Here is a 25,038-nt window from a genome sequence, read left to right as displayed (position 1 = left end):
TTTTCCAGGGAAAACAACCCCAACCTTGACAGTCTCCCCTCATAATTTAACTCTTCCCTCCCTCTAACCAATTTAGTTGCACTTAGTCTCTGCACTCTCTCCAGCTCATTTATATCCCTCTTAAGGACTGGAGTCCAAAACTGCCCCCATACTCCAGATGAGGCCTCACCAGGGACCTATAAAGAGGCATAATTATGTTTTCATCCCTTGAATTAACTTTTTTATGCAAGACAGAACGCTACTTTGCAGAGCTGCTTTAGACACGCACTCCAGAGACTCCACGGACACGGCGTAAAATCAAAAACCCGTAATCTTTATTCCACAGATAACACCTTAAGCGTTTCTTGTGTTTCCACACGTAGTCATAGGTCTTTTTTATGCAAGACAGAACTTTATTTGCTTTAGTAGCCACAGAATGACACTGCCCAGAATTAGACAACTTGTTATCTACAAAGACCCCTAGATCTTTCTCAGTTAAGGAAACTCCCAACACACTGCCATTTAGTGTATAACTTGCATTTATAATATTTTTGCCAAAGTGCATAACCTGCATTTATCAACATTGAACCTCATTTTCCAGTTTGCTGCCCAGTTTTCCAGTTTAGACAAATCACTGTGCAAAGTGGCAGCATCCTGCATGGAACCTATAGTTCTGCACAATTTAGTATCATCTGCAAAAATAGAAACAGTCCTTTCAATGGCCACCTCCAGGTCATTAATAAACAAGTTGAAAAGCAAGGGACCTAGTACAGAGCCCTGCGGTACTCCACTAACAACACTGGTCCAATTAGAAAATGTTCCATTTACCACCACTCTTTGTAGTCTATCTTTTAGCCAGTTCTATATCCAGGTACAAATACTATGTTCCAGGCCAACATTCCTTAATTTAACCAGTAACCTTCTGTGTGGCACTGTATCAAATGCTTTAGCAAAGTCTAAGTAAATCACATCCACTGCCATCCCAGAATCAAGGTCCCTGCTCACCTCCTCATAAAAAGAAATTAAGTTAGTCTGGCAAGATCTATTACGCATAAAACCATGCTGGCACAAACTCATAGTAAAATGTGCTTTGTTTTTTATATTATTAGAGTTTTGTTTCTGGGCAGGCCGGTAACTGCTTGTCCTATTTATTTACAACCCAACAAAAGGACCCTTCACTTCTGCCCATATTAAAATACTTTTTTCCCACATATTTCAAAATAATCAGTATATCGGGACGTTATAGGTGTAGCTGAAGAGTTTAAACAATAACAGTTCCATGTGGTGGAGGGGGTTAAACTCAGCAGAGCAGGGTCCTGTGCCCGGTAATCCTAAATTGTGTTATGTCACCAGATCACAAGACTCATTCAAGCTGGTGATACTGGGAAGCTGCCAGTGACGAGCATTAAGGACAAAGCACTTGTTACCTCTGTGCACAAGATAGAGGGCTGAGATCTGCTGGGGATTTGCTATTCTTCTCTGCAAAAAGGACATTCTATATTCCCTCATATCTGGATTTGAATGGTAAGAATTTAATTCTGACCTATGCTTTTATTATTATTATTATTAACAATATTGTATATGTTCAGCTCAAAAAGACGGACAGTACTGTTGGTTCCTAACCTACACAGCTTACACTCACTGAGAGACAAACACATGCACAATACAGGGATAGGAAACCATAAGGGCATTGCACAGCTTACACTTGAGGGGCACAGATAAAATAAAGGGAGGAGCGAATCATAGGCAGAATAGAATGCAGAACTTACACTCTAATATGCAGAGAGATACAATACAGGGAGAGGGAACTATTGGGAGGAAGGGAATCCTGTCCTGCAGAGCTTACACTCTAATATACAGAGGGGCACGGATACCATTCAGGGAGATGGAACTGTTTGGAGAATGGAATCCTCCCCTGCAGAACTTACACTCTAATATATAGAGGGACACAGATACAATACAGGGAGAGGAAACAATTGGGAGGCGTAAAAACCTGTTCAGCAGAGCTTACACTCTAATATACAGAGGGAAACAGATACAATACAGGGAGAGGAATAATTTGGAGAAGGGAAGTTTGCCCTGCAGAGCTTACACTCTAATATACAGAGGGACACAGATACAATACAGGAAGAGGGAACCATTTGTAGAAGGGAATCCTCCCCTGCAGAGCTTACACTCTAATATACAGAGGGACACAGATACAATACAGGGAGAGGGAACCATTCGGATAAAGGAATCCTCCCCTGCAGAGCTTACACTCTAATATACAGAGGGATACAATACAGGCAGAGTGAACCATTGGGAGAAAGAAATCCTGCCCTGCAGAGCTTACACTCTAATATACAGAGGAACACATATAAAATACAGGGAGAGGGAACCATTGGTAAAAAGGAATCATGCCCTACAGAGCTTACACTCTAATATACAGAGGGACACAAATACAAAACAGGGATAGGGAACCATTGGGAGAAGGGAATCATGCCCTGCAGAGCTTACACTCTAATACACAGAGGGACACAGATACAATACAGGCAGAGGGAACCATTGGGAGAAAGGAATTATGCCCTGCAGAGCTTACACTCTAATATACAGAGGGGCAGTTAGGAAGTGCATTCTGTTTATCTGTTCACCATTACATTAAAATAAAGATAAAGAGGAGTCTATGGCATTCTGAGCTTTTGGGATAACAGGTATCCGGATAATGGATCCCCTACTTGTACATATTAAAGGGGTCTAAACCCAATAAAACTGATTGATGTAAACAAACTCAGAAATGCTCCTCTGAGCATTTATGCAATTTACTCACTTTTTCTATTTGTAATGGTTTTTGTGATGTTGACAGTTTTAGACAGCTAACAGCAGGCTTTCAGCTTAGTATCGCTGGTTGGAAGTTGGTCACACACTTATATGACACACTGTAACCTACAGCACTTTAATACCCCTCCAAATTGTGTCTATAAATTACCCTCCCATTTAGACTGTAAGCCCTACAGGGAAGGCTCCTCTATCCTTTTGTCTCCTTGAGCATTTAATCTGTATTATCATTATATTTTATGTTTATGTGAATTGTATTTCTAATAATGCACTTATTGTTAGGGATGCACCGAATCCACTATTTTGGATTCAGCTAAACCCCCGAATCCTTCACGAAAGATTCGGCCAAATACCAATCCGAATCTGAATCCTAATTTGCATATGCAAATTGGGGGTGGGAAGGGGAAAACATTTTTTACTTCCTTGTTTTGTGACAAAAAGTTATGCCATCCCCCCCCACCCCTAATTTGCAAAATAGGATTCGGCTTCTGTTCGGTTTGACAGAAGGATTCGGCCGAATACAAATTCTGCTGGAAAAGGCAGAATCCTGCCCGAATCCTGGATTAGGTGTATCCCTACTTATTGTTACTTATTATTGACCCCTTGTTTGTTACTACTAATTTATTGCTTTACTGTACAGTGCTTTGCCCTCAAGGAACACTATACAAATAAAAATATACATACACACATACAAGGTTCCTGACTCTCGTCGTAAGTAAGCTGAAAGCCAGGTATTAGCAGCCTAGAAATACAAATGTCTTGGAAACCACTAAAAATAGAACATTAAATGTAAAGTGTAACAGTGCTGACAGAAGCACCCTGAGTAATTGATTTTTTAGATTTTTATGTCCTTTAAGAGAGACAGGTGCTAGTAGTCCCTATCCTGCAGAGCTTACAATCACACTTTGTATATCACAGGGCATCTGGTAGAATATTAGACTTGTATCTTGGTATTCTCTCATGCCATTGATATTGGTTAGAAAAACATATGGAATGTCTTCTCTCAACAGAATATGGAAATCTTCTCTGACCTCCCAGCTGGTAACTTCACCTTGTACCGTGGCCAACCTGTCTACCAATTCTCAGTGGCCAATGAAAATCCTTCCTACACTGACTTCAAGCCCCCACACAGAGACCTTGTACCTCTCCCTAAAGCCGTCCTCTACCTCCTCATGGCGGCTTTGTTTATCGTGGCGGCTGTGTATGCCATCGTTGGACACCTCATCAAGGACTTAGCCCACGATATTGCAGGCGAGTAGTTTAAAGGGGGGTTCAGCTTTAATATAACTTTTAGTATGTTATAGAATGACCAATTCTAAGCAACTGTTTAATTGGTCTTCATTATTTATTTTTTAGAGTTTTTAAATTATTTGCTTTTTTCTTCAGACTCAAGCCAGCTGTCAAATGGGGGTCGCTGACCCCATCTAAAGCTGGCCATAGATGCAAAGATCCGATCGTACGAATCATCGTACGATTGGACTTTCCCATCTCCCGACCCGCCACTAACCATTCAGATCAAAGTCTTACCAGTCAGATTAGTTAAAGAACAGATCAGCAATGTTCTGTCCCTGACAGCAATCGTACGATATCTATGTCCAACCAAAGCGAGTGACAGTCTCCCACTGAAAATCGTACGATCGGCAATACACGCAGAGATATTATCGGCAGCCGACAGAAATTTTCTAACCTGTCCGATCGACCAAACGACCGATCTCTGCCGGACGAAAAATGTCGGGACTCTCCACACACGGTTCGAAAATCGTACGAATCCTCGATTCGTACGATCAGATCTTTGCGTCTATGGCCAGCTTTAGGCTACAAATGTATTGTTTTTGCTACTTTTTATTACTCATCTCTCTATTCAGGCTCTATAACTCTATAGATATGGGAATGGGATATATAATTTATGTGAAGGTAGGGAGGGGTGTGTGTATGGATGCTGGGTTTTCATTAGGAGGGGTTGAACTTGATGGACTTTGTCTTTTTTCATCCCAATTTAACTATGTAACTATTCTACTCATCCAACTCAACTATCTTCCACAGACTGTATCCTGGGACCTCAAAATGTCAACAAGAACCAAAGCCCCAAGTCCACCAAAGATTTGTTTTTTCCTCCACCCACCTACAAGACCAAGCCATACAGTCTAAACGGGGACAGTGACGTGTGTATACCCATTGCCGAAACCAGCAACAGCCACCAGCTGCCAATGTCACCCAATGAGAACGGCACACCGATTAAAGTGTGAGCTCTCCGGACACCGCGCTAAGTTTCACGACTGCGTTTCCAGAAGTCTATGTCTTTTGTGAAAAAAAAAAAAGTCTGTTTGTTTATCCAATGATAACTCTAAACCAGCAGGGACCTTTGCAAGACCAGATATGAGCTCAAATGATTGTGACCACAATGGCCGACTTGTGCTTCCTTATAACTGACACTGCATTATTATGAGCACTGGTTGGCTCAATGCTGGCCAAGAGCTGGTAGAGGTGGGCGGTGGCTGGAAATTCGTTTGGTCTTTTGAAACTAACATAGATAAATGCAATCAGTAACCTTATAGTGGGGTGCAAGTCTGCATTTTAAATATATGCTCTAGTCTAGAGGAAGGTAAAGGGAATACATAGCCTTAGGGTCGGACTGGCCCGGTGGGACACTGGTTGAAAACCCGGTTGGCCCCACCCCCGCCAACCCACACCCACCTACAGCCTGTGCTGCTCCGATTGTGTTCCCCACCCTCGGGCCCCGATTGCTGCTGCAACTACAGCACAGGTACATGTGGGGGACCAGAGGGGGGTCATGGCTGGGGTAGGGGGCCTCTAGGGTGGTGGCCACAGAGGTGGGGGGACAGGGGAGCCCGGAGGGGGAGGCTGGGGTCCCTACGGCAGAAGCCTCAGCGGGCTGCTAGTCCGACACTGCATAGCCTATTTATAATCTGTGGTTTATGGTTGCTTTTAAACATGATAGGTAAGTCATTCATATTATTTGCAATTAATGCACTAGACCAATGTATAAAATATATCTCCATATGGCGCTTAATGATGTTACTTGTGACACGTGGCTCATTAAAAACTTATATAAAAAAATATATTATTATAAAAAAAAATGATTGACCCGTCTTCAATTAGTATTTGAATTCCAGTGGGACGGTAGGCTCTGGTGGCCACATTGTCTCTTAAACATGCTGGAATGATTGCACGGGTGTATGATCCATTATCCGGAAACCTGTTATCCAGAAACCGCAGAATTCCAGGAAGGCCGCCTCCCGCAGACTCCGTTTTAATCAAATCAATGACATTTTTAATAATGATTTTTCTTTTTCAATGGAATAATAAAACAGTCGCTTGTACTTGATCCCGACTAAGATATAATTAATCCTTATTGGAAGCAAAACCAGCCTATTGGGTTTATTTAATGTTTACATGACTTTCTAGCAGACTTAAGCCTTGAGGATCCAAATTACAGAAAGATCTATTATCCAGAAAACCCCAGGTTCCAAACATTCTGGATAACAGGTCCCACACCTGTATAGTCTTGCCAAGTGATTGCGGGGAATATCCTTGTTTCACCAGCTAGGTGCATTGCTGTAAATATGCTGATTCTGTTCCTAATCCCTGATTGATGAGTGTAACGGTAGTTTAAGACTAGTCACAGGGCTAGCTTGTGTATATGAAGTCCATAAATTAAAAAGGCAATAAATGCACTTAAAGCAATAGCTTCTTCATAGTTAGATGGGCAATTGTCTGAGGCACTGGCAGAATATCTGCAGGGCAGTTTGCATTGTTTGCCGATTTAGCAGCCACCAGGGGGCACCAGTTATCAGCGACTAGCTATGGTCCACTGCAAAATTTGGTAGGCTAAGGGCCATGACATTGAGCTACAGCAAATCGAAAAGAGTGTGTGTGTGTGTGTGTGTGTGTGTCATGTGCAGTGTCCTGGACAAAATCCAAGCTGGAAAGCTCCTGTGCACAACTCTGAAGGCCTGAACAGCAGGGACTCTAAATGTCTGAGAAGCTCCACCTTTTCGTTATCATATCTCTGTGTTTTGCCTTCCCTTATTCAGGTGTGTTGAAACAGAACAATGAGTACGTGGATGTGGACTGTAACAAGAACGTGTTGTGGAATGGGGTTGTGTCATAGGGGTTGGTTTAGAGCAGTGATCCCGAGCCAGTGACTCATAAGTAACATGTTGCTCCCCAACCTTGGATGTTGCTTCCAGTGGCCTCAAAGCAGGTGCTTATTTGTAAAATTCCGGGCTTAAAGGCAAGTTTTAGTTGCATAAAAACCAGATTTACTGCCAAACAGAACCTCTTCTATGCTGCCAGTCCACATAGGGGCTACCAAATAGCCAATCACAGACCTTTTCTCAGGCTTGTGTTGCTCCCCAACTCTTTTTACATTTGAATGTGGCTCACTGGTAAAAAATAAGTTGGGGACCTCCTGATTAGAGACTAACGGCAGTAGAGCAACAAAGGGCGGTGCAGCTTTTATAGAGCAAGGCCTATCAACGTAATAGACGGAGCTGCGTTCAGAGGTTACAGAGACAAAACAAGTGCTTTGTGGAGCAGAATAAGATTTACTGGGTGGTTATGTAACCCGTCCTAGCACACTGGCCAACCATCAAACCGATACAGGGCTTAGAAAAGAGGCTCAGAGTTTGTATAAAGTCAGACTATATAGAAAAAGTACTGCTTTTACTCATGTACAAGTATAAATAAACAATGGAGTTGTATCCTATCAGAAAGCCCCGTGTGTTCCCCGAGTGGACAAGAAGGTCTTGTACTGCAAACGTTCCTTTATAATCATCATCATCATCATCAACAAGCATCCAGGCGACAGATAGGGCTATCGTAAACCATCTGCAAGTTGACTTTGTGTCCCACCAGTTCACGGATGTTTTTTATCCCGTATCTGATCATCGTTGGCCTTGGAGAAAAAAAGTAAAAATAATTGTGGTCATGAATGTCACTACAAACCCCCCACTATACAACAGGAATGCTACATATTTACAGATATGCGCCTATTTAAATATCGACTGGGGCTCTTTAATAAACACTGGGCAAGTCTGCACCAAGGCAGTAACCCTTGGTGACCAGTCAAATGTTTGCTTTCCTTATTTAGCCTGCAGCTGTATGAAGAAAAATCAGCCAGTCCGTAATTGGTTGCTATGGGTTACTGCCCAGGTACCAATTTGCCCATATAAATGAACACCAGTTGTGCCTTGTTCCATAGTCCCAAGCAGGAAAGAGGCCAAGCCTATCAGTTCCAGCCATTATGTCTGTAGGGTTGCCATATTTAATGGAAAAAAAAACCGGCCTTCCTATAAATTTATCTTTTTTCCCTATTAATAACAGTAGGATCAACCGTCATTTTTACCGGCAAGACCAGTAAAATACCGGCCAGGTGCCAACCCTAACTGTCGGGGACCCATGTCTCTGCTCCATACTGTAATCTTCACATCGAATCAATATAAACCAATACATACAATGACATCACTACTCACCGTTTATAACTGATGACATCACTAGTCACCCTTTATAAGGATATAATTTACAAGATATTCGTGGCTTTTGTGTGTATATATATATATATATATATATATATATATATATATATATATATATATATATATATATATATATATATATATATATATATATAATACACAAAAGCCATAAATATCTTGTAAATTATATCCTTATAAACGGTGAATTCTGATGTCATCAGTTATAAACGGTGAGTTCTGATGTCATTTCTGTCACATGACTCACTGAAACTTGTGTATTATAATAAATAAAGTACCATCAGTTGCAAAATATAAGGATATTAGAAGTAACCTCGGAGTTTCATGACCTGTATAAAAACACTCGGCCCTGTGCTTTTATATGGTCATAAAACTCCTCTGTAACTTATAATATCCTTATATTTTACAAGAGGGGGTACTTTATTCACTATATATATTATCAGACATTGCATCTCACCTTTCCAGCGACAGGCCCCAACCCAATACGTTGACGTCTTCCGGCAGACCCATCGGCAGCAGCAGCTCCGGCCTAAAAAGTCCAGAATTCCCAACTTCCACCCATTTCTTTAACCCTGGGGAAACAAAAGTGAAGGTCGGGAGGGATGCAGATGTTTCGTAACAATTCAAATTAAAACCATGTTTGTGTGTGTGCCGAGGGCTAGAAAATCCCCTTGGTTTACTGTGAGCAGCTGTGTGTTATGTAACAGCCCCAAATCCCCCGGAGACCAGCGAGAGAAAGAAGAGGGGACATTCACTGAGCATTATCACATGACAGCTCCTGGGTTTAATCACAAAAGGATTAACAGATTTGCTCGACTGTATCTGTGATATAGGAAGAACGAAATCTCCCAAAGTGTTTCAATCAATGGCGACTGCTTCCAGCTCAGGGGTTTATAATCTCATGTAAAAGCAGCTGTTAGAATAAATGATATCAGCGGGATGGGGAACCTTCTGGCACCCTGCAGATCTGGGAGACTTAAAGGGGAAGGAAACCTAGTCGTCGCAAACCCCCCCTCCCGTGTATTGCCCACCCTCCCTCCTCCCCCCTGGCCTACCCGTCCCGCTGGGCAAATGCCCCTAACTTGTTACTTACCCTTCTGCGCAGGTCCAGTCCAGGGAGTTCACAGACGACATCTTCTTCCACGCGATCTTCTTCCTGCTTTGAACGGCGTTTTGGCGCATGCGCATTAGGAGCATTTCGCCGGTACGATCTACTACACATGCTTCGTGACTTTTGGCGCATGCGCAGTAGATCCTTACCGGCGAAATGCTCCTACTGCGCATGCGCCAAAACGCCGTTCAAAGCAGGAAGAAGATCGCGTGGAAGAAGATGTCGTCTGTGAACTCCCTGGACTGGACCTGCGCAGAAGGGTAAGTAACAAGTTAGGGGCATTTGCCCAGCGGGACGGGTAGGCCAGGGGGGGGCAACACACGGGAGGGGGGGTGGGGGGTTTGCGCCTACTAGGTTTCCTTCCCTTTAAGCACAGGATTACTCACCTTCATGGTAACTGAACACTTCCATACTAGGCTCTGTGTAAGGGTTGTACGCTGGCTTGAAGCGCAGTTTAGTGATTCCTATAAAAGAAATGTACTTTAGCCATGGAAAGCAAGAAATCACAGAATATACACAATAAATGTATTGACTGAGACCAGGTATAAAGGGTACAGCTATAAAAGAGATCAAAATAAAATCCCTCCTGCAATTACATCAGCTCTGGTGCAATTTAAATGCAGACTTTTCTTGTCCTTTAAAGGGGTTGTTCACCCATAAATTAACTTGTGATGTAGAGAGTGATATTCCAAGACAATTTGCAATTGGTTTTCTTTTTTTATTATTTGTGGTTTTTGAGTTATTTAGCTTTTTATTCAGTAGCTCTCCAGTTGGCAATTTCAGCAATCTGGTTGCTAGGATCCAAATGCCCCTAGCAACCATGCATTGATTTGAATAAGAGACTGGAATAGGAATAGGAGAGGCCTGAATCGAAAGATGAGTAATAAAAAGTAGTAACAATACATTAGTAGCTTTATATAGCATTTGTACATAGATGGGGTCAGTGATCCCCATTGGATAGCTGGAAAGAGTCAGAAGAAAAAGGCAAATAATTGAAAAACTTGTAAAAATAAAAATAATAATGAAGACCAATTGAAAAGTTGCTTAGAATTGGCCATTCTAGAATATAATAAACATTGACTGAAAGATGAACCACCCCCTTTAAGTTATGGAAAGCCTAATTATGGAAAGATCCATTATCTGGAAAACCCCAGATCCCGAGCATTCTGGATAACAGGTCCCATGCCTGTACAAATAGACAAGAAGAAAACGAACAATAACTGCTCAAGCGTGCATTCCTTTTCCATATAACGTGAATGTGCCAGAGCATGGCTAGACCTGAAACCACTTATCTGTACACGTCCCTAAGCTGAATTCTATTAAAGGTGGGGTCACCATAAAGAATGCATGGAGCTGTAGGGTAAAAAAAATAAATTAAAATCAGGAATGTTCACCCTCTGGTCTCCCAACTGTTCCCAAACCTCAAAAGCCAAATATATAAAGTAGCAAAGTACAGGTATGGGATCCATTATCCAGAAACCCGTTATCTAGAAAGCTCTGAATTAAAAAGGCCGTCTGAAAGGCCGTCTCACATAGACTCAAAATTTTTTCAAAATAATCAAAATTTTTAAAAACTTTTTCTCTGTATTAATAACAGTAACTTGTACTTGATCCCAACTAAGATATAATTAATCCTTATTGGAAGCAAAACCAGCCTATTGGGTTTATTTAATGTTTACATGATTTTCTAGTAGACTTAAGGTATGAAGATCCAAATTATGGAAAGATCTGTTATCTGAAAAACCCCAGGTCTCGAGCATTCTGGATAACAGGTCCCATACCTGTAGTAATATTTACTGCCTTTATGTCTTACATACAAATCGGGAACTGCATATTTTATTGCTTAAAAAGGTTTTCAGTCATCCTTTAGGGCAGAGACACGCTCAGATTCGGATAGATTAGTCGCCCAGCGACAAATCTCCTCTTCTTCAGGACGACTAATCTTCCCAAACTGCTTCCCGTCGGCTAGAATCTGAATCGCTGGCTGGATGGCAATCAGTGCGCTTAGTTTTCCTTAGTCGCCTGAAGTTGCCTCAAGTTTCAAGAGTAAACTTTGGGCGATGCTAGCCAACGGTAGGCAGTTTAAGGAAATTAGTCGCCATGTAATTAAAGGGGACCCGTCACCCAAAAAAATTATTCATAATCCTATTTTATCATGTTAGTCAAGCAAAATGATCTTTAATTACACTATATAAATGGTCTGAATCTTGTTTCCTTCAGTCTGGGAATTCATAATTATAACAAGCAGGCAGCAGCCATTTTGTGGACACTGTTATTAAGACAAGTCTTGTATCATCTCAGAATCTTGTTTGTGCACCAGAATGGGGGACCTGATGTCCATCCCCATGCCCTGGCTACACAATTAAACGGTGAAGAGAACTGGGGGAATGTGGGGAGAGCAGCGATTTCTCGGTAGTGCTGAATGGAAAATGCCCAGGGCATAGAGGAGGGGCAGACAATATTTGATTGACAGCTTGGATGTTTAAATGAGCTTACAACAGCTATGAATGCTTTAATAAAAAATAGAATTTGGATTTCATGTTTAATTTGAAAAGGACTTTTATTATACAGATTTTTGTGTCTGGGTGACAGGTCCACTTTAAAGGGGTTGTTCACCTTCAATGTACAAATCTTATGAAACCACTAACAATGCTCTCAATGTGTTAGAAAAACCATTTTCCATAACAAAAAGTAAAAATGCCATTGTAAAAGCTAATTTTTATACCTATTAACTCAGTCCTTCTCCTGTCTCTCTGACCAGTTTTCTGAAGTGATGGGAGTGGCCTATTTTGAACCCGACACACCAAGAACTTCCTATATGATGACATCATCATGCCCAGGCTTTGCCCTTACTTGTTCCCTATTGGATGTTGATACTGCCCTCCTCCTAGTAATTTATTGGTTGCTTGTGAACTGTAACCAGTCACATAATTTGAATGGTCATTGGTTGATTACTCAATTGTAATGGCAGAGGTTAACAGACGCAGCATATAAACAAACCTGCCTTGTAACAAACAATCACACAGCCATGCAGACAAATACTGCAGAAAAGGAAGGAGCAACATTGTTCTCCCAATTCTGGCACTCTCCTTCTGCCTAGACTAAAACTGAATGGAGAGCCAAAGGGGTGCAACCTTTTCTGGGAATAAATACTGGCTTTTCTATATTTTTATCTTTTAATACCTTTGGCATTAAGCATAATGTCAGTTATTTACAAAATTGCAACAAAAACCAGCACTGACTTGCTTAGAAAAGTATGTAACTTGCACATCTAGCAGGGACAGTAGGGCTGCCACCTCACCCTTTTAAAACCAAACACATATGAAATCCACAGGCTGCATGGCTAATTATCAACTCATTTAGATGCTGCAGACTGAACTGATTTCTGTGCAGCCATGTATCATGCATCTAAATGAATTGTGGATTTCATATGTGTTTGGTTTTAAAAGGGTGAGGTGGAAACCCTAAGTGATTTTGTGCGCTCTCCCGGGGGGGGGGGAGGCGGTAATTTACCTAGGAAAACAATACCTTTTTTTAAGTGTTTAAGTGTTCCACTTCTGGAACAAGATTTAGAGCTCTAAATACAAAAAAATTAAAGTTATATTTTTCATGATATAGGGATCTATACCAGAAAAATATTTTACTTTATGCACAAAAATTCAACTCATTTGGAAAGCCTCAAGCTCATACAAATAGTCAGCTACTGAATAATGATTTTTTTATGAGTTAAATACACAAAATAATACATGCCCCCCCAAATAATATATTTCTGGAAAGTACAAGTGTCATCTCCCATAGTATCCATTTTAAAAATGATTTCTTTTTTCTCTGTAATAATAAAATAGTCGCTTGTACTTGAGCCCAACTAAGATATAATTAATCCTTATTGGAAATAAAACCAGCCTATTGGGTTTATTTAATGTTTACATGATTTTCTAGTAGACTTAAGGTATGAAGATCCAAGTTATGGAAAGATCCATTATCCGTAAAACTCCAGGTCCCAAGCACCTTGATCCCCCCATCTGCACAGTTGAAGTCTCTGCAGTACACAGCCCACACTCCCCCTCCCTCTCACAAACTTGTAACAGTTTCTCTTCAGTACCTGAATGCTGCTCAAATTCCCCAGCACAGCCAGCACAGGAAGCAGTGGCAGATTGACAGCAGACATAGCCAATAGGAGTTAAGTTAGCTGCCAGTACAATGTGTGATGTCATATAAGGAAGAGGAAGTGAACACTGTAGTCTGTGTGGAACTGAAGGATTAGAACAGGGACACTTCTGAGGTGAATATCTCTTGAACTGTACTTTTTCTGTTAACTATTTCTATGGAAAAGTTTGTTATATTCATGTGAACTGTTAGATTTGTCATTTTGTTACAAAGGTGAACAACCCCTTTAAATAAACCCAAAGGGATTCTTTTGTCTCCAATGAGGATTAATTATATTTTAGTTATGATCAATTAGAAGGTGCTGGTTTATTATTAAAAAAGAAAATCGGTTTTTAAAGCTTAAATTATTTGATTGAAATGGAGTCTATGGGAGATGAGCTTCCTGTAATTCGGAGCTTTCTGGATAATAGGTTTCTGGATAACGGATCCCATACCTGTATTGGCTGGGAGATGTAGCTCAGTTGGGGCAACACAGGTTGAATATCCTCAATGTGAATAGTAAACCCAAAGGCTAAAGCATTTTGCGCACCTCTGCTGGAGAACAATAGCAAGTCAAATTGCCCCAGTCCCCTCCTGACTGTAAAGCTCCCTATTGATGCACATGGGACACAAAAACATCCCAGATTGGCCAGTAACAGGCAAAGCTACAAGGTTACGTGCGCTGCGCTGCTCTGCGGTATTTAGAAGAGCAAGTTGCACAATGTTCAGCGTACGTATGGATTGTCCAGGATCATAAGGAGGAGGATATGTTGAGCAGTTAGATCTTACCCAGCTTGTGAAAGAATTCCTTTAGAACTCCCATGAGATTTCCCAGAGTTAAACCCCGATCTGCCACCACCCCCTCAATCTGGTGGAACTCAGCCAAGTGCGTTGCATCGAGCGTCTCGTTCCTGAACACCCGGTCAATGGAGAAATACTTCACAGGGGTGAACTCTTTCTGGAGGAGACAGACGAGGAGATGCTGTGAGAGACTGGATGGCCAAGCGAAAAGTGGATTAAGAAGAAGGGTTAAAAGGAACAGAAGAAACTGCCATAGAAGAAGGAGGAGGGGTAAGTAGAGAAAAAGACCCTCACACGATACAGAGCTTTTTGGCATATTACAGCAGAGATTTGTATTTACCTGATGTGCCAGTTTGTACAGCATCCGAGCACTAACAGCTGTAGTGTGTGTCCTCAGAATGTTCTTTTGTGCCTCGTGGATACTCCAGTCATATTTGTACCTGCAAAGGTCAGAGTGTAGCTTATAGCCCAACATGGAGTCTGTCCCTCCCACTGCGGGGTAATACAGTGACACAGACAGGAGGGAACTATGGGACATGAGTCTGTCCCTCCCACTGCAGGGTGATACAGTGACACAGACAGGAGGGAACTATGGGACATGAGTCTGTCCCTCCCACTGCAGGGTGATACAGTGACACAGACAGGAGGGAACTATGGGACATGAGTCTGTCCCTCCCACTGCAGGGTGATACAGTGACACAGACAGGAGGGAACTATGGGACATGAGTCTGTCCCTCCCACTGCAGGGTGATACAGTGACACAGACAGGAGGGAACTATGGGACATGAGTCTGTCCCTCCCACTGCAGGGTGATACAGTGACACAGACAGGAGGGAACTATGGGACATGAGTCTGTCCCTCCCACTGCAGGGTGATACAGTGACACAGACAGGAGAGAACTATGGGACATGAGTCTGTCCCTCCCACTGCAGGGTGATACAGTGACACAGACAGGAGGGAACTATGGGACATGAGTCTGTCCCTCCCACTGCAGGGTGATACAGTGACACAGACAGGAGGGAACTATGGGACATGAGTCTGTCCCTCCCACTGCAGGGTGATACAGTGACACAGACAGGAGGGAACTATGGGACATGAGTCTGTCCCTCCCACTGCAGGGTGATACAGTGACACAGACAGGAGGGGTTAGGGTGATAAAGAGAAGGAGTCGGTATCTGACACAAACTGATCTCTTACCCTTGGGAACCATATCCTCCTTCAGAATGAACCTTCTTAACTCTTTCTAGATATTCCATAGGAAACTCTGTGGCTAAGGCTGGATCTGAAAGCCAATGAATAAAGTGATGAATAAAGTGATCACTAAAACATCAGACATTAATGACACACGTGCTCAAGAGGAACTGATCATCCAATACACACATAGACACATATAGACACATATACACACATATAGACACGTCAGTTACAGGCCCAGTGATAAGACATTGGATATGCAGAACACAGAGATAGAGCTGGAGCTGGACTGACCCTGCAGGAAGAAGGTGTCGTGCTGATCTCGGGCAGGGTGCTGCTGCGGCTGGAAAAGAGCATCGAAATTCCAGAAAGAGCTTTCTATGAAGTTATTGGTGGGCATCTCTGTGAATCTGAGCCAATCAGAAAGAGGAAAGTCATCAGCCTTTATATTTACATCAATTTGCAATAAAAATATTCCTTTGGCAAATGAGAGGACCCGGACAGCTCCTCCTACTGCAGGACAGAAATACATTTCCAAGATTCTAACCTATAACCCTCTTCAAGGGGAAATATACCAGTCTACCCATAGGATTCTCTTACTTGTTATCTGTCTATAAACGTTATATTGTTAAGTTCAGTTGCTGACTGGCAGAACAGTAGGGCTGTCCTATAGCAAACGTATGATATTAGCAGTCTAAAACTGCAACCGTCAAGATTTTGCTGTGCTATACATTAAGCTGACTGCTGCTCCAACGTAATGTGTGTAATTCCAATTTGAAGTCTTATAAAAAAGCGCACTTGTACCTGATTGATTATTTTGTTCTACGGACTTATGGGTCCTGTTCCTGCTGCTACTAAACATATTAATCGTATAAAGTGTGGAGTCCACTTCTATCCCTGACTTAGTCATGGTAACTAAAATGAAACAATTTGCAAAAGTCATTGGAAGAGCACCCAACTTCGCTTTTTTTTTGTATTTTATGTTTATTCTCCATACATACATTGTACTTTTTCTGGCTGACGAGTTATGGGGACATCACAAGGCAGCAGGAGGGGCTGCCACTCTACTCACCCCATTTCCAGAAAGATCTGTCGGAACTGGGTGCGCACCTTCAGCAGTGGGTGCAGATGGCCGCACTCTGGCATCACACCCAGAGCATTGAAGTTATAGCCCTTGAACTGCTTCTCCCTCCATGATCCACTGGTTGTACAAGTTGCAAGGTGGGTAACAAACAAAAGTAGGGTAGAAAGGAGAGATAAAAAGCATGAAATTAAAAGGGGGATAAGGACATAGAGAGAGCATTTAATTAAAGGAAGTCCAGTGTAGATGTTGCCTATGCACCCCCAACACAAGGGGTATAGTAACAAATATACCCATGGGCTTCCATGACACCCTCTCTCCAGGAGCCCCTTCTGTTGGGGGTGAGAAGGGAGTTATACTACCCAAACCAACAGAAGGGGCTCCTCAAGAGAGGGTATCATGGAAGCCCATGGGTACACAATGTAATATCTCTCTAACTTTTGGAAATGGATATTATTCCTTTCAATAGGAGTCAATTGTCTTCTTGGCCTTTACCTGGCAATCATTTCTGGGGTCAGATCAGTCTCTTGCTTGGTGATGCTTGTGCTGAAGCCGGATCCCTTTGTCACCCAGTAGGATTTAACCGTCCTGCAGAAGAAGAATAAACAATAAGAACAAACCACCACCACCTTCATCATCATCAAAGTGGCTTCCCTTAGATTGTAAGCTCTTGTGAGCACAGACCTCAACGTGTCTGTCCTAATATTATCCAACAGCAATTTCCACTTCAATGTAAAAGAAGCAGCATACTGTATGCACATGGTAACGAATTAGATTTAAAATAGAAGCTCTGGGATTTTAAAGGGATACTGTAATGGGAAAACATGTTTTTTTCAAAATACATCAGTATCCAGCAGACTTCTGCACTAAAATCTATTTTATAAAAGAGCAAACTGATTTTTTTTATATTTAATTTTGAAATCTAACATGGGGCTAAACATATTGTCAGCTTCCCAGGTGCCCCATGTCATGTAATTCCTGCTTCAGTGTAAAGGAAGCAGCACACTGCATGTACATAGTATCGTATTACATTTAATATAGAAGCTCTGGGATTTTAATAGGAAAGACCCTAAACTGCCCTGTCCTATAAGTTAAAGGTAAGGCACACACTGTTCCTTTATAAGAGATGGAAGATTCATTAATTTATATCTAAGGGACGAGTGAGCAGTGCTCTGTTATGCAACTCCTTAGCCAATATGGGTGTTGCTCAGAGCTATAATTAGGCAGCAGCCACAATACCATTGCCAAACTCGTTAATGCAACATCCCGTCCTGTTCTTCAAGATCTTATCAAGAATATAAAGCAATTAAAAAAGAACTGGAAGTGCTGGTTCCCCATAGAGAGTTTAATAAGCCTTAAAGCTTGAGACAACACTGATAACTACAGGGGTCATAATCATGGAGACATGATCTCTTACTGCATGTAACACACACGGATACCCAAGGGTAGCATGCTGGCCAATAAAAACATGAGCAACTTCTATTGGGTAAAGGTATGGGATCAGTTATCTGGAAACCAGTAATCCAGAAAGATCCAGATTACGGAAAGGCTGTCTCCCATAGACTCCATTATAATAAAATAATCTACATTTTGATTCAAGAATGATTTCCTTTTTCTGTGTAATAATAAAACAGTAGCTTGTACTTGATCCAAACTAAGATATAATTAATCCGTATTGGAAGCAAAACCAGCCTATTGGGTTTATTTCATGTTTACATTATTTACTAGTAGATTTAAGGTATGAAGATCCAAATTAATGAAAGATCCGTTATCCGGAACACCCCAGGTCCTGAGCATTCTGGATGACAGGTCCCATAACTGTATCAGTATATATTAGGAAGACAAAAGCCTTTTATCTGCTTATTGCACTGCCAGATATGGCAGATGTATTCCCTGCTCAACACTCGGTTTTTGGATGTTGGATCCCACAAAATGTAACAAGGGGGGGATAAAACAGTTAAATGTCTCTGACATTAGTCATAGTACTATTGATTTATTGCTGCTTTGGCCCCAGGGTGCAGTAAGGCGTCACTTTATCACCCTACGTGGCACAGAAATATGTAGATAGTTTCCAAACAAACAGTATTTGACATACAGGTATGGCATCTGTTATCTGGAAACCAGTTATCCAGAAAGCCCCCCGAATTACGAGAAGGCCATCTACTACAGACTCTGTAATAATAAAGTCCTATACTTGTACAGACTTGTACTACACTGCCCTCTAGTGTAGGAATTCAGTGTTGCAGCTCTACTGTTATACAATGGTCCAGCCTGCAGGTGCAACATTTTTTCAAGAAATAAAGTATTTTTCCAATTACCGTATATACCCGAGTATAAGCCGAGTTTTTCAGCATCCAAAATGTGCAGAAAAAGTCTACCTCGGCTTATACTCGGGTCAGCGGTACCCGACCCGAGTAGCTGAGATTGCAGTCACTTTTAATCATTCCTATACCAACAGTTCACTTGGGGAGAGACTGCAATATCCCACAATGCCCTCTGTTGGTTATATGAAAGAATAACAGTGCACCCTCTGTTGGTTATATGAAAGAATAACAGTGACTGCAATATCACACAGCGCCCTCTGTTGGTTATATGAAAGATTAACAGTGACTGCAATATCACACAGCGCCCTCTGTTGGTTATATGAAAGAATAACAGTGATGGCAATATCACACAGCACCCTCTGCACATGGTAGTGGGACAGTGGGACAATGCACACAGTAATCCGTTTGGCAATTCTCTGTCACCATCAACTTTGCAAAGAAGTCTGGTTGATCGCTGGGGGGGTTGCTTTGGCAGAATGTGCGCTGCTGGGAGACAGGGCTGTAGTTGTGTCTAGGCTTATACTAGAGTCAATAAGTTTTCCCAGTTTTCGTAGGTAAAATTAGGTACCTCGGCTTATACTCGAGTATATAAGGTACTTTCTATTTGTGACCGTTTTTGTAATATTGAAGTGTAAAGTGTCATTTTTCACCTTCTAAAGCAGCTCTGGGAGAGGGGTCGCCGACCCTGTTAACTGTTCTATATTTGTACATTTAGGTGATACAATTCGTATCTTTGTCCCTGCTGAGCAGAATCTCTGGGTTTCATTACAGGCAGCTGTTAGACTTGATACAATAGTTACTAATACTCCAGAGACGCTGCTGAGAAATGGATCAACTAAATGTTGTAAAATTGTAACAGTTCAGAATCTGCACCTGAATTACTGAGCTGTCAGACTCAAACACCAAACAGAGAAGTTAAACTTTAAAACTTAGATTTTGAAAAAATGGTAAAAAAATTGAAAGGTAATTGAAAAAAGTGTTTGGAAAGTGATCAATCCCTTTAACGTCAGTTGAGGCTCTTGATCACTAATGCTGCACAAAGTAAATCTAATAAACCTGTACCGCAAGACCTCCAACCCTTATTTTTCCTGATCTGATTCTCTACCTACTGCCAATTATAAACCCAGAAATGGCATTTTCATAACCTGGAAGGGACATAATCCCAGGGTTGGAACATGAAAAGAGGAGCTAAACAAACGTATATTGCAGTAGCGTCACTAGAGGGGGGGGCGGACCCTGGTGCGTGACGATGATGATGTTGTGCAGGGCCGCGTGATTTCTGATGGCAGTCCTGACTAAGGTCCACCAGGTGACACTAACCAATATCGCAGGAATTAGTATTTCAAGACTTACACTTCATTGACCAGTTTCCTTTTCTTCAGCTCGTTCTTGTCCTTCTCGTTCACATCATCGGCCCTTCCCTTGAGGATGAGCTGGAGCTTCTCCTTCACCGTATCCTCTATGGTCTCTACCTGCAAGAACAGCAGGGGGCGAGAGTGATGAGCTCAGGGGCAGCAGCAATGGGCGGAGGAAAGGTGAGGGGACATACAACTGAGTAGATAAAACAAATAGAGAGAGACTTGTAGAGTGGGGGGAAAAGAGGAGGAACAGAGAGGAGACAGACAGCAAGACTCACCACTCTGTAGACGCAGGGCCCTCCTGCTGCTGCTTTATCCAGTCGGATCCATTTGTTGGACATGGCTTTACTGAAGCCAACTTTAGCAAACGGCAGTTTCTACACGGGATTAAAAAGAACGAAATGTAATGGTGCCTAGGAATCTGGGAGAGTGGCATCCCTGTGCCAGGTGAGAATTCTGGGAGTTATAGCTGAAGAACAGCGAGTGAGCCGTGTAGGAACTAGGGATGCACCAAATTCACTATTTTGGATTCAGCCGAACCTCCGAATCCTTTCGCAAAAGATTCGGCAAATTAGGAGTGGGAAGGGGAAAACATTTTTGACTTCCTTGTTTTGTGACAAAAAGTCACGGGATTTCCCTCCCTGCCCCTAATTTGGATTTGCAAATTAGGATTCGGATTGGTCGGACATAAGGATTCGGCCGAATCCGAATCCTGCTGAAAGAGGCAGGATCCTGGCCGAATCCCGGACCGAATACTGGATTAGGTGCATCCCTAGTAGGAACTAGGGATGCGCCGAATCCACTATTTTGGATTCAGCTGAACCCCCGAATCCTTCATGAAAGATTCAGTCGAATACCGAACCAAATCCTAATTTGCATAAGATAACTTTTTTTCACTTCCTTGTTTTGTGACAAAAAGTCACACAATTTTCCTCTTTTCATATGCAAATTAGGATTTGGATTCGGTTTGGCTGGGCATAAGGATTCAGCCGAATACGAATCCTGCTGAAAAAGGCCGAATCCTGGATTTCGGTGCATCTCTAGTAGGAACCAAACCTCCCCTATGAATGTGTACACAAGCCCACTCCCCCATGGCCTCTCACCATTAGTTCGGCTTGCAGCAAGCCTTCTTTGGGCAAGCTCTGGAAGACCCGGGCCTCGTGGCTTCCCACTTGGGCAATCTCTTCCCCTTCCGAGCTGAGCTCCCATTTCTTGCTGGAGCGCTGTTCTGCCTCAATTATCTGCAGGTTGAGAGAGAGAGAGAGAGAGAGAGAGAGAGAGAGAGAGAGAGAGAAAGAGAGAGAGAGAGAGAAAGAAATAGCAATATTAGAGAATAGCTAGATAGGTTTCATACTTAAAGGAACAGTAACATCAAAAAATGAAATTATTTTAAAGTAATTAATTAATAATACAGTGTTGCCCTGCACTGGTAAAACTGATCTGTTTGCTTCAGAAACACTACTATAGTTTATATAAATAAGCTGCTGTGTAGCCATGGTGACAGCCATTCAAAGGAGAAAAGGCTCAGGTTACACAGCAGATAGCAGATAAGCTCTGTAGAACATAATGGTGTTATCTGTTATCCACTATTTAACTTGTGCCATATAGACTTTATTCAATTTCCACCATGGCTACACAGCAGCTTGTTTATATAAATTATAGTAGTACTTATCTGTTATCTACTGTGTATCCTGTGCTTGAATGGCTGTCCCCATGGCTACACAGCAGCTTGTTTATATAAACTATAGTAGTACTTATCTGTTATCTACTGTGTATCCTGTGCTTGATTGGCTGCCCCCATGGCTACACAGCAGCTTATTTATATAAACTATAGTAATACTTATCTGTTATCTACTGTGTATCCTGTGCTTGATTGGCTGCCCCCATGGCTACACAGCAGCTTATTTATATAAACTATAGTAGTACTTATCTGTTATCTACTGTGTATCCTGTGCTTGAATGGCTGCCCCCATGGCTACACAGCAGCTTGTTTATATAAACTATAGTAGTACTTATCTGTTATCTACTGTGTATCCTGTGCTTGAATGGCTGCCCCCATGGCTACACAGCAGCTTGTTTATATAAACTATAGTAGAACTTATCTGTTATCTACTGTGTATCCTGTGCTTGAATGGCTGCCCCCATGGCTACACAGCAGCTTGTTTATATAAACTATAGTAGTACTTATCTGTTATCTACTGTGTATCCTGTGCTTGAATGGCTGCCCCCATGGCTACACAGCAGCTTGTTTATATAAACTATAGTAGAACTTATCTGTTATCTAATGTGTATCCTGTGCTTGAATGGCTGCCCCCATGGATACACAGCAGCTTGTTTATATAAACTATAGTAGTACTTATCTGTTATCTACTGTGTATCCTGTGCTTGAATGGCTGCCCCCATGGCTACACAGCAGCTTGTTTATATAAACTATAGTAGTACTTATCTGTTATCTACTGTGTATCCTGTGCTTGAATGGCTGCCCCATGGCTACACAGCAGCTTGTTTATATGAACTATAGTAGTGTTTCTGAAGCAAAGCAGTTTTACCAGTGCAGGGCAACACTACATGATATTAAGTATTAACCTTCCCTTTTGTCTCTTTCCAACATTCAAATGGTAATAGCCAAAATTTCTCTGTGAGGCTACATTATTACTGTTGTTGTTACTTTCTACCATTTATCTTTCAATTCAGGCCTCTCCTGTTCATTTTCCAGGCTCTCATGCACACCACTGCCTGGTTGCTAGGTTGAACTGGACCCTAACAACCAAAAAGCTGCTACAATTCTAAACTGGGGACAAAATCATTCAAAAATCCACATAAAATTTAAAAAAATGAAGAAAAAAAATGAACTGTAATGCTTTACTGTGACAGGGAAAATAGCTAGTAAAGAAACTGCTTTACGAATATAGGACTGTTGTACCTCTGGGCTGGTACAGTTCAGTATAGAAAATACAGTATTTCTAGCCACATTAGTTATATTTAAATTACCTTTTAGTATGATGTGCAAAGTAATATTCTGAGACAATTTGCAATTGGTTTTAATTTTTTATTATTTGTGGTGTTTTAGTTATTTAGCTTTTTATTCATCAGCTCTTCAGTTTGCAATTTCAGCAATCTGGTTGCTAGGCTCCAAATTCCCCTAGCAACCATGCATTGATTTAAACAAGAGACAGGAATATGAATAGGAGAGAGTCTGAATAGAAAGATGAGGAATAAAAAGTAGCAATAACAATACATTTGTCGCCTTACAGAGCATTTGTTTTTAGATGGGGTCAGTGACCCCCATTTGAAAGCTGGGAAGCGTCAGAAGAAAAAGGCAAACATTAGGAAGACCAATTGAAATGTTGCTTAGAATTAGCCATTCTGTAACATAGTAAAAGTAAACTTAAAGGTGAAGCAACCCTTTAAGCATTAGTTGTCCTTTAATTCCTTATGTTTTCTTAAAACTTTTAGGGACAAACGTGGCCAGAATACCCTGGTCTGTAGATTGTAGGCAGAGGCAGGGGGGCTGCTAATTGAAACGGATTACTTGCCCCCCCCCAGGAGTGCCCTGATAGTGACAATACTTTGTACAACTCAGCTGTTCTATACAATCAGGGGCTAATGCTGCTCAATAACAAGGGCAACATTAGATTACAGTTATCACTATAATAAACCAACTCTGGTTTTAGATTATTGGGCGCTGACTCTCAGCACAAAACCAGCCAATGGGCACAGCTCAAGGTGCTGACTGTCAGCCAATGGGCACAGCTCAATGTGCTGTCAGCCAATGGGCACAGCTCAAGGTGCTGACTGTCAGCCAATGGGCCCAGCTGATTGCCCCTAATATGTCCCTATGGCGTGGATCAGCGCTATTGCATCAGCATCGGTCACTCACCTCTCCCAGACACTGCAGGCTCTTCACTGCCCCCACTACCTGCTGATGATCTACACTGAGCACGGCCGCCAGTTCCAGGGTATCCACTGCCTTGTTATCTCCATCTTGTAGTCTCTGTAACAACTGCTCCGACAATAAGTTATCTGCCATGCTGCCGGCTTACTCACCGCGCCTGCGCACTAATCACCCGGAAGTGTCATAGTTTCACACAGGAAGTCAGACTTACTACGGCTTCACTCAACCTGATAGCGCAAGGAGCCATATTACTACTCCCACAATCGGTTTGGTGGCCTTCCGTCCTGTAATTGAAGTGGGCCATCTTGCTACTCTCACCTCCAGCGAATTAAACGATTTTGATACTTCCTCCGCCCTAGTGCTGACTTCGTTTGTGTAATGTCACGTCAGGGAGGAGGTCATTTTACCTATCACATCGTGTCTTTCTTCATCTTGTTACGTGAAAGGGATTGTGCACCTTCCAATTAATTATTAGTATGATGTAGAGAGGGATATCCTGATACAATTTGCAATTGGTTTTCAGTTTTTATTATTTGTGGTTTTTGAGTTAATTCGCTTTTTATTCAGCAGCTCTCCAGTTTGCAATTTCAGCAATCTGGTTGCTAGGATCCAAATTCCCCTAGCAACCATGCACCGATCTAAATAAGAGACTGGAATATGAATAGGAGAGGCCTGAATATGACTGCAGCAATAACAATAATTGTGTAGCCTTACAGATAGGGTTGCCACCTTTTCCAGAAAAAAATACCGGCCTATTTATCTTTTTTGTTCCCTATTAATAACATTGGGATCAGCCATCATTTTTGCCAGCCAGGCCCG

The 25,038-nt window shown here is 41.9% G+C and overlaps 1 protein-coding gene across 1 annotated transcript; it reads right to left on the bottom strand.

The window, feature by feature from the left end:
* Positions 1 to 7,345: 7,345 nt before the first annotated feature.
* On the bottom strand, positions 7,346 to 24,399 carry farsa.L (phenylalanyl-tRNA synthetase subunit alpha L homeolog). The gene is given in 13 exon segments (NM_001087382.2): positions 7,346 to 7,711; positions 8,767 to 8,881; positions 9,807 to 9,884; positions 14,356 to 14,524; positions 14,708 to 14,807; positions 15,565 to 15,649; positions 15,856 to 15,971; positions 16,634 to 16,762; positions 17,138 to 17,230; positions 20,320 to 20,438; positions 20,603 to 20,701; positions 21,428 to 21,565; positions 24,205 to 24,399. Coding segments are annotated over 13 exon segments (1,500 nt in total). The 5' UTR covers positions 24,355 to 24,399; the 3' UTR covers positions 7,346 to 7,602.
* Between the last annotated feature and the right edge of the window lie 639 nt (positions 24,400 to 25,038).

Source organism: Xenopus laevis, chromosome 3L (genome assembly GCF_017654675.1).
Source record: "Xenopus laevis strain J_2021 chromosome 3L, Xenopus_laevis_v10.1, whole genome shotgun sequence".
NCBI lineage: Eukaryota > Metazoa > Chordata > Amphibia > Anura > Pipidae > Xenopus > Xenopus laevis.
Note: the sequence above shows the minus strand (reverse complement) of the source record. Positions and strands in the feature narration are given on the sequence as shown.